We start from the raw sequence: 23,348 nt of genomic DNA, 5'->3' as shown, positions 1-23,348 counted from the left end.
GTGTATAGGAGCTCTACCGCTGAATCTGCTTGGCTCACTAGGTGGGAAAAGATGTAGAGCTGGTGGGCATTTGTCTTTGGATGCTCATTCGTTGTTGAAAAGGCAATATCTTTTCCTTGTTTTCTCACAAGTTGTGCCCTGGCTGTTCATCCTTGCATTCCCCAGGTGAAGTGGTGCTTCTGGTCCCAATGCCAGCAGATGGCCCAGCAGACTCCTGGCAGCTTTTGCCTGATGGAAGAGCGGCTTCTCCTACAACTTCTTTTACCCAGCAGGACATCAATGAAGGCATTGTGTGGTACAGGCACTCTGGAACCCAAGTAGAGAGTGACTCCTTCCAGTTTCAGGTACTCCTCCCCTTCATACATGTATTCCTAGGAGATCACAGAGCAGTTCTGGAGGCATTTGCCTCTGAGATTATTTAGTCTGCCATTCCCACTGCCTTTTGACACAAGGTTTTTATATATACACGTGCATGTATACACAAACACACACACAAATATGTATATAAATATATATGCATATTTACACACAGACCAGTTAAATATAATTATGACATATATACATATTTACATGCAGACTTGTGTGTATGTAGTTGCACGTTGTTTGTAAATGAATGTCCACATGTTGATGTCTCAGGGTGGATGCACTCCTTTTTTGTATTCCTGGGAGACTGTCATTTGTGTCCAAGAAAGCTTTTACTGTGTGAATCGCCACATTTGATCTGTAGCAGTGGAGCCAGCCAGCTACCCACAGTGTTGGGTCTCATGTGCTGGCATTAACCTTCTGGATGTCAAGTCACAGGCCATATTGCAAATCTGGAGAAAACTGCCTTTCAAATAGCATCTAACGTTTGACATATTAAACTAATAGCTGGTCTGACTTCCCATAGAATAATCCTATTTCAGGAAGAAAAGGGTTTTGTAGAAAAGGAGTGTTGTTAGCACCCACTAGCTTTCGTAGGCAGGAAGGTGATCTCAGAGCAGGAGTCCCCAGAGGGAATGGGCAAGCAGGTGAGCGCTTCTAATGACCATGAGAGGAAACCTGCAGGCTCATAGCAGCCTGTCAGAGGGACAGTGTAACCAGAGACTGATGGTTTCTGTGATGTTGATCACTTCTGCAGTGGCCCTGTGCCTGTGGGGTAGGATTGACCATTGGGGACACTCTATTGATGTGCTTGGAATTGGTGTGAGAGGAACCATCTTTTGGGGAAGAAACGGGAACAGGAAATGTTTTTTTGCCTGCCAATCATTAGAAGAGGTAACAGAGCAGGTAACAAGATAACTCCCATCCTTCTTGTCATCTGCTGTCCCCTTTCCCCTAGCTTTCTCTGAGATAAGGCTTACCCCAGGAGACGAGGGAAAAGCCAGGATGTGGGTCCAGACAGCCATGTGGCTGTCCTAAGGATCCTCCATCTGGGTAGAAAATCTGCTTGAGGAGATCCTTGAAGTCCTCTGGCTCACACTTTCCTAGGACATCCCTGCAAATCCGGACCTGAGTGAAAAGGCAGAGTGTATTACTGCAGCTCATATCCTGGCAGTTTTGATGTCCCTTTTCAGACAGTAGGTTTCACCCCTTGGTACTACACAGCAAATACATCTCCCTTTCCTAAAACCTGTAACATTTATTCCAAGTGGAAAGTATTCTAAGTGCCTTTTTTAAGTGGTTTGTTTTGCAAGCTCCAAAACCAAACAGCCCTCTTGATTTCTGCAGTCTCTCAGCTAATAATTAAATTTTTGGTGTAGAGTAGTTCTTCTTGCAGGCAGACAAAAAGGTACAAGTATTCTCCAGCAGATGTAACACTAAAATAAATCCCACCTCCCCACAGGTTTAATGGCCATAAAATTCCTCAGACAGGTCCTCGCTGTTTGAGTGGAAGGTTTAACAGCATCCCATAATGCTAAGGCAACACGAGCACTTGCTTGCAGTGTTTGTTACATCTGGTTTAAAACTCAGAAGCTGTTACTGTAGCACCGGTGAGGCAATTAAGGTAATTTCTAAAGTAATTAACATAAGTGATAATGAGGAAGTTGTGAGTGTTGATGTTGAACAAGCTAATCTTTAGCTTAATTGCCATGTTCCTCTTATAGAGTATGCATTTTGCATGAGTTAAATGTTTGGTTTTAGTAGGTAGCGCTAATTGTACGGAGTGCCCTGCTGAGAAAGGAAGCTGTGATTAGCCAGGTGACATCAGGAGACCAGAACACATCTGGCTGAGTCTTGAACTGTGGCTTGGGGCACATCAGAAAAAGCTGACAAGTTGTTTTCCATCAGTACTTTGACAATCACTGTTCAGATGACAGGAACTCTGAAGCGGTCTGGCAAATGGCTAAAATAATTCCATTCAGTTCAGCAGAGTGTTTTTAATGCATTTTCTTGAAATTGTGGGCTGAAATCCGTTCTGGCTGACAGAGGGCTCTCCCCGTTGAAGTCAGGTGTGGACTTTCATCTCTGCTGACAGATGAAGCTGTAACCAAGTCTAAGGAAGAAGGAGGCTGTATTTCTGTGGGGGCTTGCCTCTCAGGTTTGCTGGGAACACTTGGAGGCATATCTCTATGGAATGGTTTTGGTCCTTTGAATTTTTGCCAGTGGAATAGCACTTGCTTTATATATCATTAATATGAGTTTGCTACTACAATTTAGATACAGTTGACTTAATTTTGCTGCTGGAGTGCCATATGGGAAACCTTTATGGGTCTCTGAAACAGAAGCACAGCCCGCCTTGGGAGATGTTGGGATCATGGGGAGTCGTTGCTGTTGTTAGAAAACCAGTTGTTTTTACCTTATCAGTATAATGGGTTGTCATTTTAAGGGTGAGAAGAAGGTTTAAAGACAAGTTATCTTTTCTGTTCTTTTGATGAAGAGTTCCACTAAAATATACAGACAATTGAAGTAAAACTGAGGCAACGACTGGCAGAGGGTGGGAACGAATAGATGAGGGTAGAGAACTGTCAGACAGACATCCTTCATATTGGTAATAAAGAAGTGAACCACTTATGGACTGTACAGGCAATTATGGAGAAGCTGGTTACTGTTTCGAGGCCTCAGTGCCCAGCAGTTGGCATCCACATGTGCATTGGGTTGGTGTCTGCTGGAACAGTGCGTGTCTTTGCCTTCACAGGCTAGGAGAAGAGACGAGGAAAAGTATGAAACTGGTCTTGAAATGCAGTGATGTCCTCTGTCAGGTTTCTATTCATGGATCTTCTATTCTCAGGTGTCCAGCTCTGCCAGTCCGCAAGCCAGCCTGGAAAGCCACGTCTTCAACGTTGCTGTTCTCCCACAGACACCCAGAGCTCCTCAGCTTTCCCTTGGCTCCTCTTTGCACATGGCTGTAAGTGTGAAACATCACTGACTGCTGGTTTCAGTGTTCCTTCTGCAATGCTCAGTGACCAAAGCCTCACATCGAGCAGTAACCACCAAATGTTGATTTCTCTGCTTGCTGTAGTCTGTGCAATTGTGCTTCGTTCAAAGATTGAATCCAAGGAACAGGATGTATGCACCAGATAGATAACTAGAATAGAAAGAATAAGAAAAAATAAATAAATTGAAAAGCTAGAGAGGCTAGAAGAGGAAGTGGTTGAAGAAAAAAAAAAAAAAAAACCCAAGAAATAAAAAACATTAAAAGGTAAAAAAAAATCAGTATTAGAAGTGCTGAATATACAGACTGGAAGGGATGGGGAAAAGAGGAAAACTTTAAACATTTTTTATGGAATTCCTAGCAGTTTCAAAATACTGATTTCTGAGAAGCCATTACGAATGGCAAGAGAGAAAAACTGTGGATTAGGGAGACATCTTGCCAGTAATTCCACTGCAAACTTTATTTATTGGAACAGTAGCCCGCCCACATCAGGAAGCTTTCATCAATCACTGTAACACCAGGAACACAGGTTACAAACTGAACTATTTTTTCTTGCAGCATCGATTCTGGGAACAGCCATATTGATAACAGTGGTCTCTCTAACGTAGTTACATCCCTGATTGTGTTAATTTAAAAGATGACCTCAAAGCTTAAAGTTGGTCTTGTGAGCCCTCCAGTTTTGGTGCGTGCCTTGTCTGTGCGTCCTCAGTGAGGAGGAGGAGGCTGTGATGAGAAAGCAGAGAGAAGCACCTGCAGGAAATGTGTGCGGAGCTGAGGCCAACCCTTCAGGCAGGAGCTGCGTGCTGGGAGAGCTGGGGCTACAGGGTTGACTGGAGCGTGCAGTCATCTTTGGCACCGCTCACTCCTGGTGATTTATTTAGGGCATGAGAGGTGCCAGCAGTACGCTCAGCACTGTCAAACAGAAAGCCTGTGCCCGCGGGCGCTCCCTGACAGACAAAAGCACGCTGCAAGGCCTGTGAGATGCAGGAGGGTGTCCCAGGGGCAACGGGTCCCCAGGAGAAGCCTCCTAAGGGGACGCAAAAGACCTCAAAGCCAGGACAGCCTGCCAGGCATGGGGCCAGGAAAGACTGAAGGAAGCAGTGTGAGAAAGTTTAGTGAAAAGTCCTGACACAAGGGCCTTGTCGGGGTTTAAAATAGTGGTGACCTTTCACAGGCAGTAATAAAACATGCTCAGGCTGCTACTTGGAGCAATAGGCAGCAATGTGTCTTCTTTCTCTTGACTTTTTGTTGTTGCCATTATTGACAAAATTGATGGCAGAGGTGTCTGGCTAAGCCGTGTAGTGCTGGATTTTATGGCTAATTAGACACCACAAAATTCAATAGCGCTGTAAAATACGTTTTAGTGAGGGGCGCCTCACAACCTGCGGGTCCTACCTCTGGGAGAGACAGATCGGCCTTGGAGGCAGCTGTGAGGCAACCATAACCTTAAATCTTTTCCTGGCGTCAGTGTGATTGAGTTCTGCTCATCCATCCTCAGACTCCTTCAGAACGAGACTGTCTTCTCAGCTGAAGAGCAAGCACAAAATGTGCATCCTTCCCACACCTGTAAACGCTGCCTTTGAGTGTCCTACCAAGAAAGGTCAGAGAAAGTTTGGTGACGCTTCGGTGGCAGACACCTGTGCTGTTTTTCCTTCCCTCAAGTGACCTGTTTCCCCCGTACTGATACAACTGATGGCAGGAGCCTGAGCTTTTGCACTTGATGAATGCAAAGAGACTGGGTTTGTGAAGGAGACAACGTTGTAAGCACAGGAAAAAGTTCTCCTCCCTTCCCTTCCCAAGGTGGCTGCATGAAAGGGACACTGCTGTTAATTTTAAGCCTTTTTTGTACAGAGGCTGTATATAGTGGTGCTGGTATCTTGACTCCAGTTAGATATGTGACTCTCGCACACCTAAGAAGGGTTTGGTGCCATTTGTGATGCACTGAGCTGTGATCAGGGAACCTTCCTCTGGTGGCCAGACCGGACCTCAGGAGCAGCAGGATGGGACGCAGGTTTGGCAGGGTGGCCATACAGGCATGAAGGTGTCAGGGTTTGGAGGGCTGTGCCTGATGTGCTGGGTGGAAACCTGTCATTTGTTTCTGAACCTGATGAATTAATTGCCCTTACCCCTAATTTAGCTTGTACTCCCCATATTTTGTTAGTAATTAGGGTATTTTCCATACCCAGCTGAACTGTTTAATTCAGTGACTTCTCCTAGCTGTTAATTCCCCAGGATGAAGGTTTGCGAATCCATGCAAGTAAATTACCAGTGTCCACTCAAGTCTGTTCATGCAGCAACATAATTCTTGTAACAAATTGCCCACCATCGACTAATGATAACCTTATAATGGAAGGATCAGGACATTTTTAGGCAGATTTAAAAGTAAAGGGAAAGCTTTGGTTCCTCCGTATTCCTGTGGAGAGGGCCAAGATGCTTTCAGGACTTTTTAAAAAAGTGAATCCAGTCCGGCTACCTCAGACTATACCAGAGAACTAGCTAGGCAATGAGTTATATCCTGGGCCAGGGAGTTTTTGATTAAAACAGATTTTTCTTCATCTGTTCTTAGTTGCTGTAGGCAGAATAATGAAACTCCTCCACCTGTGGAGGTTGTGCATCTGCGGGGTACAGAGCGCGCTAATGACACCGCCAGTTTTCCAGACAGCCTGAAGGTGTGGGGGTAAGCTCAGAGTTACAGGAAGGAGGAGCAAGGACAAACAAGAAAGATCCTTGTTTGTCTCCTTTTTTTTCCCAAAAGCTTATGGACCCTTTCTAATTCTCCAGAAAGAACTTAACAGAGGTGGGCCTGTATAGTGGCGTCTTCTGTTGAACATGATAGTACTCTGCTCAGCTTCTGCACTGCACATTCAGTTTGGCTTATAGATGAGTTGAAAGCGAGATTAGATGGTTCCTAAAAGCAAATTTTACTCGTTATTAAGCTTTATTATCCTCTGCAATCTCATCCCAATTAGTTCCTATCCTGTAGGAGTTTGGAAAACTTGGTAAAGGTTCAGCCCATCTGTTCCTTGTCAGTTTTAGGTCTAAGAACTATACCTTTACATTCAAAGACTGTCTTACATTGAAGTATAGCAAAGCAAATTCTCACTTGTTGCAGTTCTTCCTCAGTCTTCTCGTGTCTCTGGCATTGATGCTCTTGGTCTAATGTGTTTATCGAGGTGCTGGAGGACCGTGTGACAGTGATTGAGCCCCATCACCTCTCCTTTGTAGACCCGGAGATTCCCAGTGAAAAAATCCTGTTCAATGTGACCGTCCCTCTCCTTCCTGGACAAGGCAAGTGTAGCTGTTCAGAACATGACAGATTGCTGCTGAATTAATTGTTATACTTTCTGAGCACATCTAATGCTTTTTTGTTGTTGTTGTTTTTGTTTTTCCTGGAGTATCATTCTGTGGAGGCATCTGCTAAGCTGTTTGGCCTCCTTCATTAGCTTTCAAACATCTTGTTTCTTAACCCAGTTTCTCCAGCTTGTTTAGGAGTAAGCTGCAGCACAGAGACATTTTTCTTACTATTGTCTGGAATATATTGAATGTTGCGCTCCATGGCTTTCTGTTTCTAGACTCTCTAGTGAGAGGTATTTGACGAAATGGCTAAGTGAGGAATCTGTTTTAATTTCTTATGTCCTGTATTGGTTGGTAGAACCCATACTGCATGCAGTCACAGCCATCTGACTCATTCAGCAACAACTGAAGATGTAAAAAGAAGTATCAGGGAGAAAAAAAGAAGCCACGTCCCTTGGTATCTGGTTTTAAAATTAAAATTGATTCCTTCTATTAATACTGAGCTCTCTGTTTCTGTAGGTATTGTGGAGCACAGAGACAGGCCTCTCTCCCCAGTCAGGTATTTCACTCAGGCAGATATAAACCATGGCAAGATTGCTTATCGTCCACCCACGGCGGCTCCACACTTGAGAGAGATCATTGCCTTCTCATTTGCAGGTAAGGAGTTGAATGTTCTTTGCAGCACCAAGTCAGGCTGCTGGTCCTCCTTCAGTCCTGGAATGACTTTGGTTATTTCCATACTCGCTAGGGCTTGTGACATGAATGATATAAAGAACATGGGAATCTGCTTTGTGGGAACATTCCAAAAGTTCACCCAATTCTTGTGACTTCAGCATGATTTTCCCTCTTGTTCAGTATAGCAACATGCAGTGAATTATTGGAATATGGCTGTGTTCACTACAGCATTTAGCACTGTTGACACTACTACTGGATGCTGCACTGGTCGAACTGCTGATCTGGTGCTTTGTGGTTAGGAATTATTGCTCCTCCCGTGCTTGAGATCTGTGCTGCACTGAGTGTTTAGTTCTTGAGATTGAGACAGGAAATGATGAATACAAACTGAATCAGTTTAGCCAGGATATTGGATTTCTGCCATCAAAGGGATAACAACCTGGAGCAGGAGATAGAGGGGCAAACAATGTGACAAACCTCAAGCATGTTTGACCAGTCGATACCTAGGATTGTGTGATGCAGTTCGATGCATCACCATGCCCTCCACTGGCACCAAGAGGGTTTTTCACAGACTGAAGGAGGGCAACGTGTTCTCTCAGTACCTGGAGAGAAGGCAGTGGAAAAGAGCGCTTTCCTTGGTAAGGAAAGATTCCTGTCTGGTTGAACAACAGCACTTGCTTTCTCCAAATGTTGTCTAAATTCACATCAGTATGTTCTAACCATAATTACTCTGTGCTTATATTTATCCCGCCAGGTCTTCCAGAGTCGGTGAACTTCAGATTCACAGGTATGAAAACCATTGGCTCTTTCCTGGCCAGAGCAGTTTTCCTCCTTGTGCTCTTCACGGTGCCTGTTAGTCCTTGGCCTTTCCTCTCCTGCAGGCACATCTATGGGCACTCCATAGGAATTTCTAGAAGTGCATGTGCCTGGAGAATACTCACTTATCTATGTCCCAAAGGGTTTTATAGAAGCCAAGATGCAGTTCAGTAGACAAACCTTTTTTAGTAGTTGCCTCAAATGTGTCCTAAAAGCCTCATTCATTCCTATTTTTCCTCCAGTGTGAACAAGGACATCAGTGGTTTGCTCTGCTTTTTTTTTCTTTAATGTATTATGGAAACATTTCCACAACTAAATTGCTACTAATAAGCTGCTTGCTTACTTAATACGTATTCCCCTTTCCATGTGCTGCCTAGCACAGGTTTGCAGTGATCCACTAGCAAAGAGAAGTGCATGCTGACTTACAAGTTCACCTGATACATACATGGAAGATAGTATGTACACAGCCACACATGCACAGGTTTATTCAAGTTACGATCATCATACTAAGATGAGTTAGGGACAAAGATAAAAAAAAATACTTCTGGATATGTGTGGATTATGTTTTATGTCCATAGACAAAGGTGTAAATTGACAGGGTGGGAAGAAAGTCAGCAATGCGGGGTGGTGATGTGTAGAGAACAGTCAATTTCCAATGCGAGTCCCTGAAAGAACATCCCTACACTCAGGCGTGGTTTCTGTCTGTGCCTAGTGTCTGATGGAGAACACACAACCCCGGAGATGGTGTTTGTTATTCATTTGGTCTCTGCAGAGCAGCAGCCTCCAGTCTTCCAGATCACAGCTCCGTTCCTGGAGGTCAGCCAGGGGGGCAAGGCCACCATCGGTGAGTAGGGTGGAAAGGGTGAGGTGGCAGAGCTCTGCCTGAGGCACGCTGTTTACTTCCAGGAGGCCACGTGGATGGAGCAAGGGAGAGCTTTGGTCTCACGCACCTCCGTGCATTCAGCTACGGGGCCGTGCTAGTGCAAGTGTAACAGGAGCCACTGAGAAAACTGTGTAGTGGTGCCTCGGACAAGTGTCTGAGCATGAGGCAGTGCTCCTTGGTGTGTGGTGTGTCTGTTCAGCAGCTGAGTCTTGGAGGGCATGATCAGGGACATACTGCTTCCTTACTTTTCCCCTCTTAAGTGCTGTTGCACTGATTTATTTGTCAAAAGCCACTTTCTTGTGGTGTCAGGGGGTTTTCTGAGGCTTTTACAGATAGCTCCATTCTATGTGAATGCATGCACATCTCATAAACTGAGGGTTTGTATAGCTGTCATGCTGGCCATACTATGACTCGGGTGTGCAGTAAGTTCTTTGATACAACACCTGATCTAAACGTTATCAGGAAACTACTTTTTTCCATGAAGTCAGCAAACCCTTGGGCTACGGATGCTCCAGAATTACTTGACTTTCCAGGTACTGATTAAATTAAAGCTTTTGGGCTCCATTCACAAAAACTGATCACCAAACTTTAGGAATATTCCCAGTGCAGTATCTGAGGGTGCTGAAGCCTGTGCTCTCTTTCCCTGGCACAGGGATCCAGTTGGCTGTGAGTGACACAGATACAGCTCCTGAGGGGCTCTTCTTTGAGCTGGTGAAGCCTCCCCGTCATGGCATTCTGCTCAAGCAAGGTGCAGGTGTGCAGGAACACATGGGAGCAGGTGAGTTGAGAAGAAATACCCCTCAGTGCAGGGGAGGAGGTGAGCATGGGCCCGTCCACGCAGCTGGTTCAGTTGGGCAGGAGGAGATGGGTGCCTCTGACAGAATTCAGTGTGTCAGTTGTTCAGCTGTGCTGATCAAGCAGTCAAATACTTCTGTGGAGTTTTACTGTTGATTTTGGTGGCAGCAGTTTTCCAGTGTGTGATCAGATGAACAAATATTGTCTATAAGAAAGGAGTGCAAACAGAGATGTGGAGAGGGAAGCCTTATCTAGTTATGACAGGCATGAGCTTACAAAGCAGCTGGGAAGAAAGGAGGATCTGTGCACTTCCAAAGAACTGTCACTGAAAGAGTCCCAAAGAGTGACAGCGTCTGGAAAACAGTTAAGGTTACAGCTTTTGCTCTGCCCTACATACATACTAAGTCCTTAATAAATGTCTCCGTAACTCACAGCTCAGTAAGTTTGGCATTAAATGCCAGGTAAGCACGTGATTAAGGCTTTTGCTGAACTGGGGCCTTCCGCCATTTGAATCGGATTGGTGCTCTGAACGGTCTTCCTGACTCGTGCATTTCTTTTTGGGAAGGCGACACCTTCACCTATGAGGACGTCACTCGAAATGCTCTGCAGTACGTGCACGATGGCTCGTCGGCCGCAGAGGACAGCATGGAGATCTCTGTCACCGATGGTGTCACCACAGTGACCACAGTGCTGCGGGTGGAAGTGTCCCTGCCGGATAACAACGGCCCGCAGCTGGCCCCGGGCTGCTTGTTGGCAATCACCGTGGCTAGCAAAAGCTCCGTGACTCTCTCTCGATCGCACCTTGCTTATGTTGTAAGCTGTCATCTATTTCTAAATGCGGTGAATGCTGGCAGCATCCCATTCCTAATCCCCCCGCAGACCCCTTGCCACCCACACCTCCCTGCCCTTAGTGTGGATTCTTGGCAAAGAGCTCAAGTTTTTGACTGTCTCCTGACTACGGCTGCCAAAACGGGGATAATAGACTCTTTCTTCCATCAGGGTTTTAATGCTATCCCTGTTTGACTGGAACAGAGGTGAACTGCCATGCTAACATGAAAACTGAGTTAATCCCAGATTTTTCTATCAAACAGACTTGCTAACAACACACATGGATTTGCTAGTTGATAATCCCTTGAAAATTTCTGCCCTCTCACCCCCTTCAGAAATTGCCTGCTGCTTTTTCTGCACACGCTTGAGGGGTTTTTTTTGAGCAACCCCAGATGCTGTGCTCCTTGTTAGCCTGGAGTTTGAATCAGTGTTTGTGTGTTGTACGAGAGTCATCCTGCTGCTGCAATTCAGGGAAAGGTGTTCTGCTTGTGGCTGATACAGCTGCAGAGACACCAGCAGTGGATTAGGGGTATGCAGATGTGCTCTCCTTACGGAGGAGGCTGGAGAGATGACAGTGCACGTGTGAAGCTGGAGAGACCTCATGTAGTGGCTGTCAGCCAGATTGTTAGGGATCTGCAGGGAGTCAGGTAGGATAAGAAGGCAAATGAATGCTTTTCTTCCAAAGGATGTGTCTGGGTATAAGCCAGGGGTCTGTTCTGTTCTCCTTTGGAGGCAGAAGGCTGGCAAGGGAGCTGTTCAGGTTTAATCTGCGGAAGAGAACAGTCACAAGCAGGAGGATTTCATTCCTGATCCATATACTGAGAAAATGATTTCTGCCTTGGGTCTTATCTTTCAGGCAACCACGAAAAACTTTGATAAGAAAGATGACATCTGAGCCATGAGATCATAGAGAGTTTGTACCCTGTGTAGTTAGAAAGAGCCAAGAACAGCTTTTAGTTTAATACGAAATTGGCCTTTGCAGCGTCGCTTCACATTAACCTTTGTTTTACTAAGAACTGAATTTAGCTGTATCTCTGTCTGAAGCATTGATGGGCAACAGTTACTCCCTCTGCCAGGTATCAGATAAATCCTGGCTCACTTTTTCTGGAGTCAGGGAAAGATATTACATAAAGGGTCCAGTCCACTAGGAGGGTAATTTGAAAATAAAAATATCGGGCTTATCTCTGGGAAACTGCTTGATATATTTTCCTAAAAACCATTTTCTTTCTGTTTTTAGTGGAGGGAAACAAAAGCTAATCCAGTTCTGTGTTGGCTTTGTTATTTTTCCTTCATCTTTAGGACAGCAATTCTCCTGACTCAGCGATAAGAATCCAGTTAATATCTCTGCCCACATATGGCACCCTCTTACGGACGTCTGGCTCTCATGATGAAGAGCTGTCTAAGGTTTATAATTTCACCATGGAAGACATCAACAACCAGAGGATCAGGTATCAAATAGCTATTGTCCTTCAAGCCACGCCAGTTAAAAGCTCAATGGGCTTTTCACAGGGAGCTCAGGGCTGTGTTATGCTAGTAAAATATATCAAAGATTTTTCTTCTTGGCTATTGTGTCCTGTGAGACTCCAGATGAGAGCTTTTTGTGTACAGAGTTAGGTATTTATGCGTGTCTGAAATGCCAGTAGTTGGTGTGCCTTTAAATTAGGAATTTTTTTTGTCTCAATGTCATGGAGATAATTAGGGTAGGCAACGTGAAAAATGGTGGTTTAAAAGTGCTCAGGGAATGAGTGAAGCTGGGAACTGGATTACCACCTCTTCTTGAATTCGTCTCTAAAGGCAGGGAGGAGGCGTTTTTACCTGGCTGTCAGCAAGACTCCCTGACACAGCTTGTGCTTTGACTTCCAGTTACTCCACTGTATTTGAGACCAGCAATCAGCCAGTTACCGACACCTTCCACTTTGCTGTTTTTGATGCTGACAATAACCGGCTCGACAGGCAGATGTTTACCATCACTATCACCTCAGCCCAGACGGTGCCGTCGCTCATTGCCTTCGCTGACCATATCACTGTAAGTGGCCACCCAGGGGACTGGGAACAGTGACAAGAATGTCTTCCGTGGGGGGAATTGAACCGTTCTCCTGGACTGAAGGCACATCACTGTAGAAACATGGTGTTACACACACAGTCCTGTGAGTGCTAAGAGTCAATAAATTACCTGGAGGCCGGAGGGGACTGACAGTACTGCTGTGTCCCCAAACCTCACCTGCTCACATTGGTTCTAGTCAGGAGCTAGCTTCTCCCTGGGGTGTCCCATTGATGACAGTGGAACAAGTCTGACTTACTCCTGTTTAATATTTGGCCCCTTCTTTCACCAGCTTGTATTTAAAAGATGAGCAGAAGATGAGTCTGAAAGCATCTGGTGCTTTGGGCTGATGCAAAACATTTCAGACTCCTTATCAGCGCCTTTTGAAGTCATTTCCCTCTTTTTTCAGCTTTGCATTCAACCTCCCTTGCCTTCAAAAGGTTCCCCTCAACAAGAAAAGCAGATTTTGCCTTCCAAGAGGTCAGCGTGACTCTGCCAGTTCTCTTCTTCCCCTGATAAAGCACTCACAGGCTCCTCTTTAGGGCCAGGCAGGCTTTGTTCTTCGCATCCCACCTTGCCTCCCAGCAGATTTCATACTTAACAGATTTGGGGGAGGGTGGCACAAGACTTCAGAGAAACGAGAGCACTGTGAGGACCAGGGAAGCCTCCTCCATGGAGTGATGCTGCAGGCTTGTTCAGTAACGCTTCGTGTGCTGCTGTGCGCAGTGGCCTTAGTTCTGTTGTATCTTTTTGTTTTCCAGGTGGATGAGGGAGGCAGGGTCCCGCTGCTGGCTCATCACCACTTAGCTGCAGATTATGATACTGCTGCCAAGGAAGACCTGAGGGTCACGGTTATCACTCTGCCCATGTATGGCTACATTGAAAACACCAAGACAGGTAAATGGGGGCACTGAGGACTGCAGCTTTCCTAATGTCTGCTCTAATGCAGCAGGTGGACCTACTGCTGCTACAAAGGTCACAAGATGAGTGGAAACTCATGTTATAGGAGTGAACATCCTTCTGCATCCTTCAGTGTGCCACTCCTCTCTCAATGCTGCTGCTTTTATTTTTAGTTTGTCAGTGAGCTGAACATCCTTTCACCAGAGGCATTCTGTTGTGCAGGTGAGAGTTTCGGGCCGCAGGGCGCTGTGACCACAGACGCCTCCTTTTCTGTTCAAGACGTCCTAGAGAGCAGCATTTACTACTTCCAGAGCGTCCATGAGAGCATCGAGCCGACAAGTGATGTTTTCAGCTTCTACGTGAGCGATGGCTTCAGCCAGTCTGAAGTGCACAGCATGAACATCACCATCCAGGTGTGTCCGTGCTCTCTGGCTGTCAGAGCCCTCTCTGACACAGACACTTGGCTCTTAAAGTGCAGCTCCCTCGAACTGCGAGCTTTCCTCACACCTTTGTAATGCATGGGAAGTGGATTAAAGAGAGTTTCCTTCCTCCTATCTGTTTCCTTCCCCTAGTACAGGGCCATAATTCCCCTGTCACACCACGGAGTAGTTGTGCATTGCAGCCTCTTCCCCAGGGCTTATTTCTTGGCTTCCTTCTCCCTCCTAGAAGCCTCCACAGTGCTGGAGAGATATGGAAAGACCTCTGTAGTTCATGCATTGGTACCAGCAGCAGTACTGTCATTTGGGAGCTTGTATTTCATTCAGGTAGGCAGCAGTCATTTCCCCTTGGCCCTTTCCCTTTTCTGACTGTGTCCCCTTGGGATCTGTGCAGCGGCAGAACGATGAGCCCCCAAAGATGGTGCTGGAGCCTGTCAGGGTGCACGAGAGCTCGGGTGTGGTTGTTACCAACGCCTCCCTCAACCTGCAGGACTTGGACACCCAGAACAGTGAGCTTGTCATCGTGGTTACCAAAAGTCCTGACCATGGTAAGTCCTGACACGGTGGGGTTGGAGCAGGAATGTCTATCTGTGCATCTGTGTGTGTGTCTAATACCCCTGATGTGAGACAGAAGCCCGGCATGTTTGTATAAGGCACATTTAGTCAGTGTTTGGAGCAGCAATTGTGCTTCAGAGCAGACCTGTTCTTTGAAGGTTTTTCCTATTTGAGAGGGAAAAGGGGGACTGCACCAATTTCCTTGGGAAGTTCCCTTTTGTGTTACCCTGTTTGCTAAACTAGCGGGGGCGGTGTGCCATTTTTCAGATCTCATGTATGTAGTCAAGTTCTTAGCAGTTTCCTCAGTTCTTCCAGCAAGGCCACATCCACTTCCATGATTTTCGTGCACCTCTCATTTGTCAGGTCATCTTCGCAGGAGGGAGACTGCCGCAGAGCCTCCAGAGCACGGACGCGTGCTGCCTCTGGGCTCGTCCTTCACCTACCAGGACATTCTGGATGAGCTGATTGTTTATACTCAGAGCAGTGCGGCGGCACAAACAGACGAGTTTGGCTTCTCCATCACGGATGGCCTCTACACGCAGACGGGGAGGCTGCAGTTCTCCATGGAGCTGCCAAAGCAGCAGCTACCCACACTGGCTGTCAACAGGGGCCTGCAGCTCCCTGCTGGTATGGGGAGGGGGGAGAATGGTATCGCTTGTTCAGGCAGCCCCCTGGGAGACACTTGTCATCTCCCAATGAGTGTAATTTCAAGGTGGAGGTGTGTGCTTTTACCTCTGATTTGACTGGGAAGGTCTTTTTAAAATGATCTTCTCCTTGTAGGATCAATGGTCTGTTGCAAGGAAAGTGGGAAGGGGAAAAATAATCACAGGCAGAGATATTTTCATGTTATTGTAGGGGATGCTGTAGTTAAGCACTGCCTCCCCAAAACAGATGTACAGTCCGGGGCTTTCTGTCCGTTAGTTGGGAAGGAACACGTGTTAGAGCACCTAACCGCAGCCCTGACAGACAGCTGCTGTCCGAGCCTGCTCACCTCTCAGAAACTTGCCCTGCACTCAGCTTGATTTCACATTTCTGAAAATGTGGCAGCTCTAGGTAAGCTGTGATGGCTCTGTGCAGGGCTGTTAAGAAGGAGTATGTGAGGTTGAAAACCACTCTGCCATGCCAGTAAAATGCCCACACAGCTTTTAGCCCTGCGCTCCCCAGCATGCCGATGTCCTCATAGATGCCCTCTGCTTGTTTTACTTGTGGTGGAGTTCTCCTTCCCCCCCTGGAAGTGCAACTTCCTTGGTTGTGTAAAATAGGACCTCACCTACTATTTATAGGCTATCAAGTCCAGTCTAGACACTCGGCTGGGTTGGCTGAAGCTGTTTGTGAGCTTTTTCTTTCTCTGGCCCAGGCTCTGCAGCACACCTCACAGCTCAGCACTTGAAAGCAGCAGCTCCTTATCCAGATGACACAATGATCAGATTTGTCATGAAGAAGGACCCCAGTGTGGGCCGTCTGCAGCTGACTAACACTGATAATCCAGTCCAGATCTCTGTCAAAGGACCTGTCAAAAGTTTCACCCAGGCTGATATAAATAAAGGTGAGGATGCCTGACTTCAGATAATCATGGCAAGTAAAAAGTGGCCATATCTTCTTGAGAGGGCAAGGATGATTTGAAGCAGGGAAGGGAGAGGGAAAGAAGTAAGAAGATAAAGTTGTTATGATAGAGGAGAAACACATGTCACTAAGCAAGTGTTAAAAAATCTCTCTCAGCAGGAGAGAAAAAAATAAAGAGAAAAAGTAATGAAACCCAAGTCCAGGAGCTACAAGTCTCTTGACTTACAGTGCCAGCCTGGTTCCAAACTAGGAATTAAATGAAGTTGCCTGTAATAAACCACCTCTTTTCTCCTGTCCCTTTCTCCAGGGCAAGTGGTATACAGTCACAAGAAGGGAGATCCTGGTGGAAATTTTGCCTTCACCTTTGATGTGATTGATGCAGATGGCAACAAACTGATGGACCAGGTTTTTTATATTCGTATTTTAGGTAAATTATAGTGCTGAAGTTATGTTATCATTGCTGCAAAGCTCAGGCCTTCATAGATTTCCATCCCACATATACAGCAAGTTAAGATGTAGTTCTTGAGATGCGGTATTTACTCTCTGTTAATTCAAAAGCCTTTGAAGCTTGGGGTATGGGGAGAGTTTGAGGATGTAAAGATTAGCTCTTTGGCTTCTGACAAACTTGCTGAAAAAGACAGAAAAAATCCCCCATACTGTCTAGATTGTCTTAAGACATTTCTGCCCCCTCCATTGATCACAAGACCCAGCATACTCATTTTGGAATTCCCAGTCTGGGAGGGTTCCCTTTGTGGAGGGCATTCGTATGCCTGATGTCTTTTGTTTGAGCACAACTACCCAGGGGGAATAACTGCAAGGGACGGAGGGGGACCACCTCCTAACTCAGTCTGCTTTGCATTTAACCCTTTCAGAGGACAAATTCCCCCCTTCCATCACTGCTAACAAAGGGCTGGTCTTGGATGAGAACTCGGTGAAGAAGATCACAACCCTGCAGCTCTCTGCCACCGACCAGGACAGTGAGCCGGCCCAGCTCCAGTACAGGCTCACCAAGCAGCCGCAGCTGGGGCACCTGGAGCACGCGGCCTCCCCAGGTTAGCAGGAGGGCATTCTGCTTGGCTGGGTGCTCCTAGCAGCAAAGCTCCAGCAGGGCTTTTGAGCCACCCACCCTGGTAAAGAGTTACTTCTAGTCCCCCTCTTGGCCACCATGTCCCTTGATCAATAAACTCTGGCCTCATCTCGCAGCTGGGCTTTGCAGAAAGGAAGGGGACTAACCAGTGAGTTGTTACAAAATGAAGCTACGTGGTAGTGTGATGGATATGCTAGATGATAAGTCTGGTAGTTCAGAAGGTTTTTGGTCAATCCTGTGAAACTCAGAAAAGAATTCCATGCAAACGTGATCTGAATTTTGGAGTTGCCTTGAATGCCCCATTATCCACTAGCAGTATGAGCGTCGCACTCCTCCCTTCTGAGTTGGTCTAACTCTATACTGCCATGTCATATGCTCCTCTTATTTAGATTATATTCACCATGTCCAGCTCCCTGTATTTTTCCTCTTTCTGTAGCCCATTTTCCCCTACTGTTCTTTTTTTCCAGGGACAAGAATTAGTTCTTTCAGCCAGGCAGACTTGGCCTCTCGCAGCATCCAGTATGTCCACACAAGTGATGTTGAAAAGCATGCAGATGCCTTCACCTTTTCTGTGTCTGATGGGACAAACGAGGTAGGTCACAGCACATTTTTTCCCCTGAGACAGAGCGGGCTATTGATTCCATAGGATATGCTGGGAATCAGTTTTCTTCGTGTGCTTTCGAGGGAGAGCTACATGTAGCAAAGGAAAGGAAAAAAGCCGTATATCAGCTTGTAATTTGGAAGGTGGTTACCCTGTACTTCTCCTGCTGCAAGGGATGTTATGTACCACAGGGAAGGGGGAGCTACCTGAGGTGTAGGCTCATGAGACTGGTTTACCAAGATTTCAGTGTCTGTTTTTTATCTGTTTACCAATTGGTCCTGGAGATCAGCTTTGATTCACTGCACTGATAAAGTGCCAGAAGTACCGTTAGACCCTTGAGAAATGTCTCCTTCCTGCCTTCTGAAAGGGAGAAATCATGGCTACAAATAGAGAGGTAACAACAAGGTAGAGTGAGCAGTGGAGGTAGAAGTGCGTTTCCATAAATGTGCCAGAAAGAGGAAGAAGAAATTAGTGCAGAAGGACAGAAGAGCCGTATTTACAGGATCTGAGCTTAGAAGCTCTTGTTGATTCACTAAACAAGTCCAAAATGAAGTGACCTAAGCTTAGTGGATCACTCTGGTCTGCTTATAGTGTCACCATTTCAATGGAGTTGTGCTTTTGGTAGGCTGAATTCACTGAGAGAGGCTTTTTCTCCTGTCCCAGGTGAGCCAGACGTTTGACATCACCATAAACCCCGTGGATGACTCCTTACCTGTAGTGCAAAGCTTGGGGATGAGAGTTCAGGAAGGTGTGAGAAAAACCATCACAGAGTTTGAGCTTAAAGCAACAGATGCTGACACAGAGGTAAGGCAGGACTCCCCTTTGCCTCCTCTCTCCCTTTTTCTGTTGCACATCTGGCCTATCAGAAAAACGGGCTTGTGTTCAAAGACAGAGATTATACTGAGTGTCATCCCCCCCTGCACATACCCTGTCTGATCACAGCTTCAAACAAACCGCTTGTGGGAGGCCTGGCTTGTATATAAATAGATGAACGAATGTTTGAGCAAAGCAAAGCCCTGGCTTGAGAAACACGTACTTCATCTGGGATGTCTCTGAGACACACAAACAACAAACCTGCACGAAAAATGGTTAGAAGTTGTCATCAGAGCAAACCTTTGCCCTGTCCCACCTTCCCTCTGAACACTGTGGATTTGACCTGAGCCGAGGTCTTGATACTGCATTTATGCTTGGCACAGATGAAAATGGCATTTCCTCCTACTCCTCCTGGGTCTGGCTTTTTTGAGAGATGAGGACAGGCAGGGCTCATGGTGAATCAATCCAGTATGCAGTGCTGCCTGCCAGACCCTGACTGGAAACGTTGTGCTAGGAAGACTGGGTGCAGAGAGGCTCTCCCCAGGGCTCTCAAGCTGTAGGGACCTTTCTGACCTGGTCCTGAAGTTGTAGCTTGTGCCACCCTGTCTCCTTGGTGCAGGCTGAGTCAATTACGTTCACGGTCGTGCACCCCCCTCGCCACGGCCTGATCGAGCGCAGCAGCAGTGGGCAGCGCTACCACCCCACCACCACCTTCACCATGGAGGACGTCTACCAGAGCCGCATCAGCTACAGTCACGACGGCAGCAACTCGCTGAAGGATCGCTTTGCTTTCACCGTGTCTGACGGGACCAACCCCTTCTTCGTTGTGGAAGACGGAGGGAAGAAGGTAAGCGGACAGAGAGAGAGGCGAGAGAGACCACCGAACCAGGTGGTTGAAGGCTCTCAGAGGAGGGAGACTTGGCTGCTGTCGCTCCACTGAAGACAGGGGCTCAGTATTCTTGGCTGTGTGATGCCATGTGCTTGGTCAGTGGTGTAATGGCAAACTTCATGCCTGCAAACTTGCCCCAGGACCTTGATTCTAACAGATCTGACAGGAGCAAGGCTGATAATACATGTATGGTGGCCAAGGCTCTGACTCCCAAAGTAACGTCCATCTCTCTGAACATTTCTCAGGTTGTGACAGCCGCACCGCAGCGCTTCAAAGTGGACATTCTCCCTGTGGATGACGGGACACCCAGGGTTGTCACCAACCTGGGTTTGCAGTGGCTGGAGTACATGGACGGCAAGGTAACTGGTTGTCTGGGTTTGGATTAGATTGTTTCTCAGGCTGTTCCAGAAGTGGCTTCACAGGATGAATCTGGGTGATCCCTCAGCATTTTTAGTTCTGTGATAGACCGCAGGTGCCCCTTTGAGCTCATGGAGCATCTTGGAAAAGACAGAGGTGTGCAGGGATGCCTGCACTGCAGCTCAGCCAATCCAGGCAGCGTGGCTCCAGGGCACAAAATTGCTTCCTACCCTTCCATCAGCAGGACCACTGTTCTGGCTCTTCTTGGCTCTTGAGTGAGCTCTCCAGCTCAGCACAACTCCTGCCCACCTCTTGGGACAGCGGTGTCCTGCCCCTGGCCCTCCTTCGCCAGGCAGTGCATTTTCAGTTTTGCTGATGGCAGAGAAGCCTTGCTTACGTGCTGCAACAGCCACAGGAGAGATGTACGGCTCCCAAAGAAACATGGTACAGGGATTTCTTGCCATGATAGGCCTTTGTTTTGCTGAAGTCTAAACAAAACCCCAGGGAGTGATACCTCATTGCTCATTTTTGAGGACCCAGCATTAACAGCAAAGAAGTACTTTGGTTCTTCCCCAGAAAAAGGATTTGGAAAGCACGGTATTAAGAAATTGTATTAAGAAGTAGCTACCTCAGCTCAAATTCCTGACTTTGGAAAAAGCACTCCTGCAGCCTCAGGCAGTTTAATTCTTTCTCTCGTTTTCTGCCACTTTTAAAGATGTTTTCTTTTTAGAGAGAAAGCAAAAATGGGGTGGAAATGAGGCACATCTGTGTGAGGTCATTTGAAAGAGGATTAGTACAAGCTCACTAAAGCAGCATGAACTGTCGTGAGTGCAACCTTAAACTTCAGGCTGTTTGCAAAAAAATCTGGCAAAGCCAGGGCTCACCTGAGCATCAGCCCAATTCATGGAGTGGTTTCCAGGTGAAACTGAAAGGTTTGTTGTATCTTCTTGCCCCATCTAGGTAGGGCTCGGCACTGTGCTCTGAATTTGCTTTTCTTTTAGCCCCTCCCCTCCCCCCCTTTTTTAATTAAACCATATCTGAGACAGAATTTGAATCCTTCCCGTGCTGTCAAACATGATGTGGGACATACCTCGGGCTCCGCAGCCTCTGGGTGTTCACAGGGCCACTCTGTGCCACGTGCTCTTCAACAGCCCAGCTTCTCCCTCATGGGACTGTGACAGAGGGGTGGTTGGGTTTGGGGATGAATAATCAATCAGACTTGCACTGCTGGATCTCCAGAGTTTAACTCCCTCATTTTGGCTTTAATCCAGGCAACCAATCTGATCACCAAGAAGGAATTATTAACGACAGATCCCGACACAGAGGACAAACAGCTGATCTATGAGATAACGAACGGTCCCAGAAATGGTTATGTGGAGAACAAGCTGAAGCCAGGAACAGCAGTGACCACCTTTACTCAGGGTACGGAAGACGAGCTTTATTTTGTTGCTTTTTGCCTTCAGCTGCTTCAGGTTGTCAAGGTAGCCTGTGTGAGGGGGAAAAAATGGTGGGAGGAGTGAAGACAAGGGGCAAAAATCTTATCCAGAACTTCCCTGACTTCAGGGGAGTCTTATAGTGCCCAGTCAGGAGAGTGTTGCTCTTTTGGAATCTCAAATGTGCGTCCCAAAGTAAGAAGTGAACTTTGCTGTTGATTGCAGAAAGCCTGTAGGGTTTTTTTTGATGCCGACCTGTGTCCTGTTGTGTGCCCTGTTTCTCCAGACTTGTTAGAGCTAGAGATTTGGCTTGGGACAATACAGAGCAGTGCAGATTTTGCACGTGGATCTAATAATCCTAAAGTCTGGGAGATGTTTCTCCAGTACCACAGAGTAATCAGCATGTAGAAACTTCACTCCTCCAGGACCATGGGGCCCTCTGTTAGCAACACGAGGTGAGGCAGTAACTCTGCTTCCTGCGCCCCTCTGCTCTTTCTGCCTGCTGCCTCCAGACTGCCCGAGGCAGGCTGAGAGTGAGGTGGCAGCATGGCCTTCAGCATTTCTGCTGCTGCAGCGTGCAGAGCCTCGCACCGCACCGTTAGGTCCTGTACAAATGCAGTCAGCAGTTCTGCCTGTCCCTTCTCATCAGGCCTTGCCAGCCAAGCCTGGCATCCCGCGTGCTCAGAAGAAAATGGAAAAGACCAAAATTATTTGAATCTCAGCAATGAGAAGGAGCCCTGCTAGGACATGCCACCGGATAGAACAGAGCTGAAATGCTCATCAGAGCTGCACAGCCCTGATCCCTGTGTGTGTCTGCACTGCTCACCTGTAAAAGTACTGCTGACCTTCTGCACTAGCTCACTGGGTGTCTCCTCCCGGCAGAGGATGTGAACCAGGGCCTCGTTCGGTACGTGATGCATGAGGAGAAGGTTCAGGAGACCATGGACAGCTTTCAGTTCCTAGTGAAGGACAGCAAACCCAACGTGGTCGGTGGCAATGTATTCCACATCCAGTGGTCCCTCCTCAGCTTCACCTCCACCAGGTAAATGGCGTGGGGCTTACAGCGCTCCTCTGATAGATGGGGTCTGGTCAGGAGCGAGGCAGCCTGAGCCCTCTCATGTGTGATGGACCTACAACTCAGAAATGAAATTCTGGGGCAATTGCCATTGTTTATGCCTGTGTTTCCCTGGCACCCCCTCAGGACTGAAGTCTTAGCTCAGCAGCACACCCAGCAGTCACGCTGCTGATTTCTGCCTGTGCCAGGGAGCCAACAGCAGCAGGAGTTGGGAACTCGTGTGTGTGAGTGAGGAGGGCTGCCTGCCGGGTTACCTGTGGAGCAGGGTTGTGAATAGCTGACGCCTGCCTGAGCCCCTGGTTATTAGCACGCCTCGGATTTTCCACGGGGGCAGCAGCCAGCAGAATTTATTGGTGTCCACATAAACACACGGGGTTTGCTGCCCAGTCCAAAGGTCCTGATCCCCATGTTCCCTGTAGGACTCCAGCGCCTTTGGCTTGCGGGCTAAGCGGTGCCAGTTACTTGTCTCTGCTTGCTGCGCTTCCAGCTACAACGTCAGCGAGAGCGCGGGCTCCGTGAGCGTCGCCGTGCGGCGGCTTGGGAACCTCAACCAGTACGCCATCGTCCTGTGCCGCACCGAGCAGGGAACGGCCACCGCCAGCTCCGGGTCGCAGCCTGGAGGGCAGGACTACGTGGAGTACGCGGGGCAGGTAGGCTGGGGGCACCGCGGGACGGAAGGTTACGTTTTCACCTGGGATGCCTGGGCGCTGCTGTCGTGTTCTTCTGCCCTGGCAGCTCCCTCGTGTTGAGCGGTTGTTGCATCCTGAGGGTGAGAAGGGTGGAGAGGCAGGGCTCAGCACCTCCGAGCCAGAGCATGCTGCAGAGTGAACGGCCTCTGTGCTTCTTAGAAGGCTGAGAAGTGATGCAGCCAAGAGAACTAAATTGCTAGGCTGCATGTAAACGTAGTGACGTCTACAATAAAAAGCATCTGAGCTGGAATTTTTAAGCCCACAA

The 23,348-nt window shown here is 47.4% G+C and overlaps 1 protein-coding gene across 2 annotated transcripts in view; it reads left to right on the top strand.

Moving 5' to 3' along the window:
- The window catches only part of FRAS1 (Fraser extracellular matrix complex subunit 1), a 146,349-nt gene that overhangs the window by 105,877 nt on the left and 17,124 nt on the right, over positions 1-23,348 (top strand). Inside the window, exons 30-53 of one of the 2 annotated variants that reach the window (XM_068681573.1) lie at positions 166-344; positions 3,212-3,328; positions 6,529-6,643; positions 7,169-7,306; positions 8,076-8,108; positions 8,850-8,981; positions 9,673-9,798; positions 10,381-10,628; positions 11,943-12,091; positions 12,507-12,669; positions 13,446-13,581; positions 13,807-13,997; positions 14,416-14,569; positions 14,940-15,203; positions 15,934-16,122; positions 16,447-16,566; positions 17,012-17,191; positions 17,694-17,818; positions 18,491-18,631; positions 19,260-19,487; positions 19,775-19,888; positions 21,158-21,308; positions 22,202-22,361; positions 22,882-23,044. In XM_068681573.1, coding sequence (XP_068537674.1) covers positions 166-344; positions 3,212-3,328; positions 6,529-6,643; positions 7,169-7,306; positions 8,076-8,108; positions 8,850-8,981; positions 9,673-9,798; positions 10,381-10,628; positions 11,943-12,091; positions 12,507-12,669; positions 13,446-13,581; positions 13,807-13,997; positions 14,416-14,569; positions 14,940-15,203; positions 15,934-16,122; positions 16,447-16,566; positions 17,012-17,191; positions 17,694-17,818; positions 18,491-18,631; positions 19,260-19,487; positions 19,775-19,888; positions 21,158-21,308; positions 22,202-22,361; positions 22,882-23,044 — 3,716 coding nt within the window. The other variant, XM_068681574.1, reaches the window with a different exon arrangement.

This window comes from Anas acuta, chromosome 4 (genome assembly GCF_963932015.1).
Source record: "Anas acuta chromosome 4, bAnaAcu1.1, whole genome shotgun sequence".
Lineage (NCBI taxonomy): Eukaryota > Metazoa > Chordata > Aves > Anseriformes > Anatidae > Anas > Anas acuta.
Note: the sequence above shows the minus strand (reverse complement) of the source record. Positions and strands in the feature narration are given on the sequence as shown.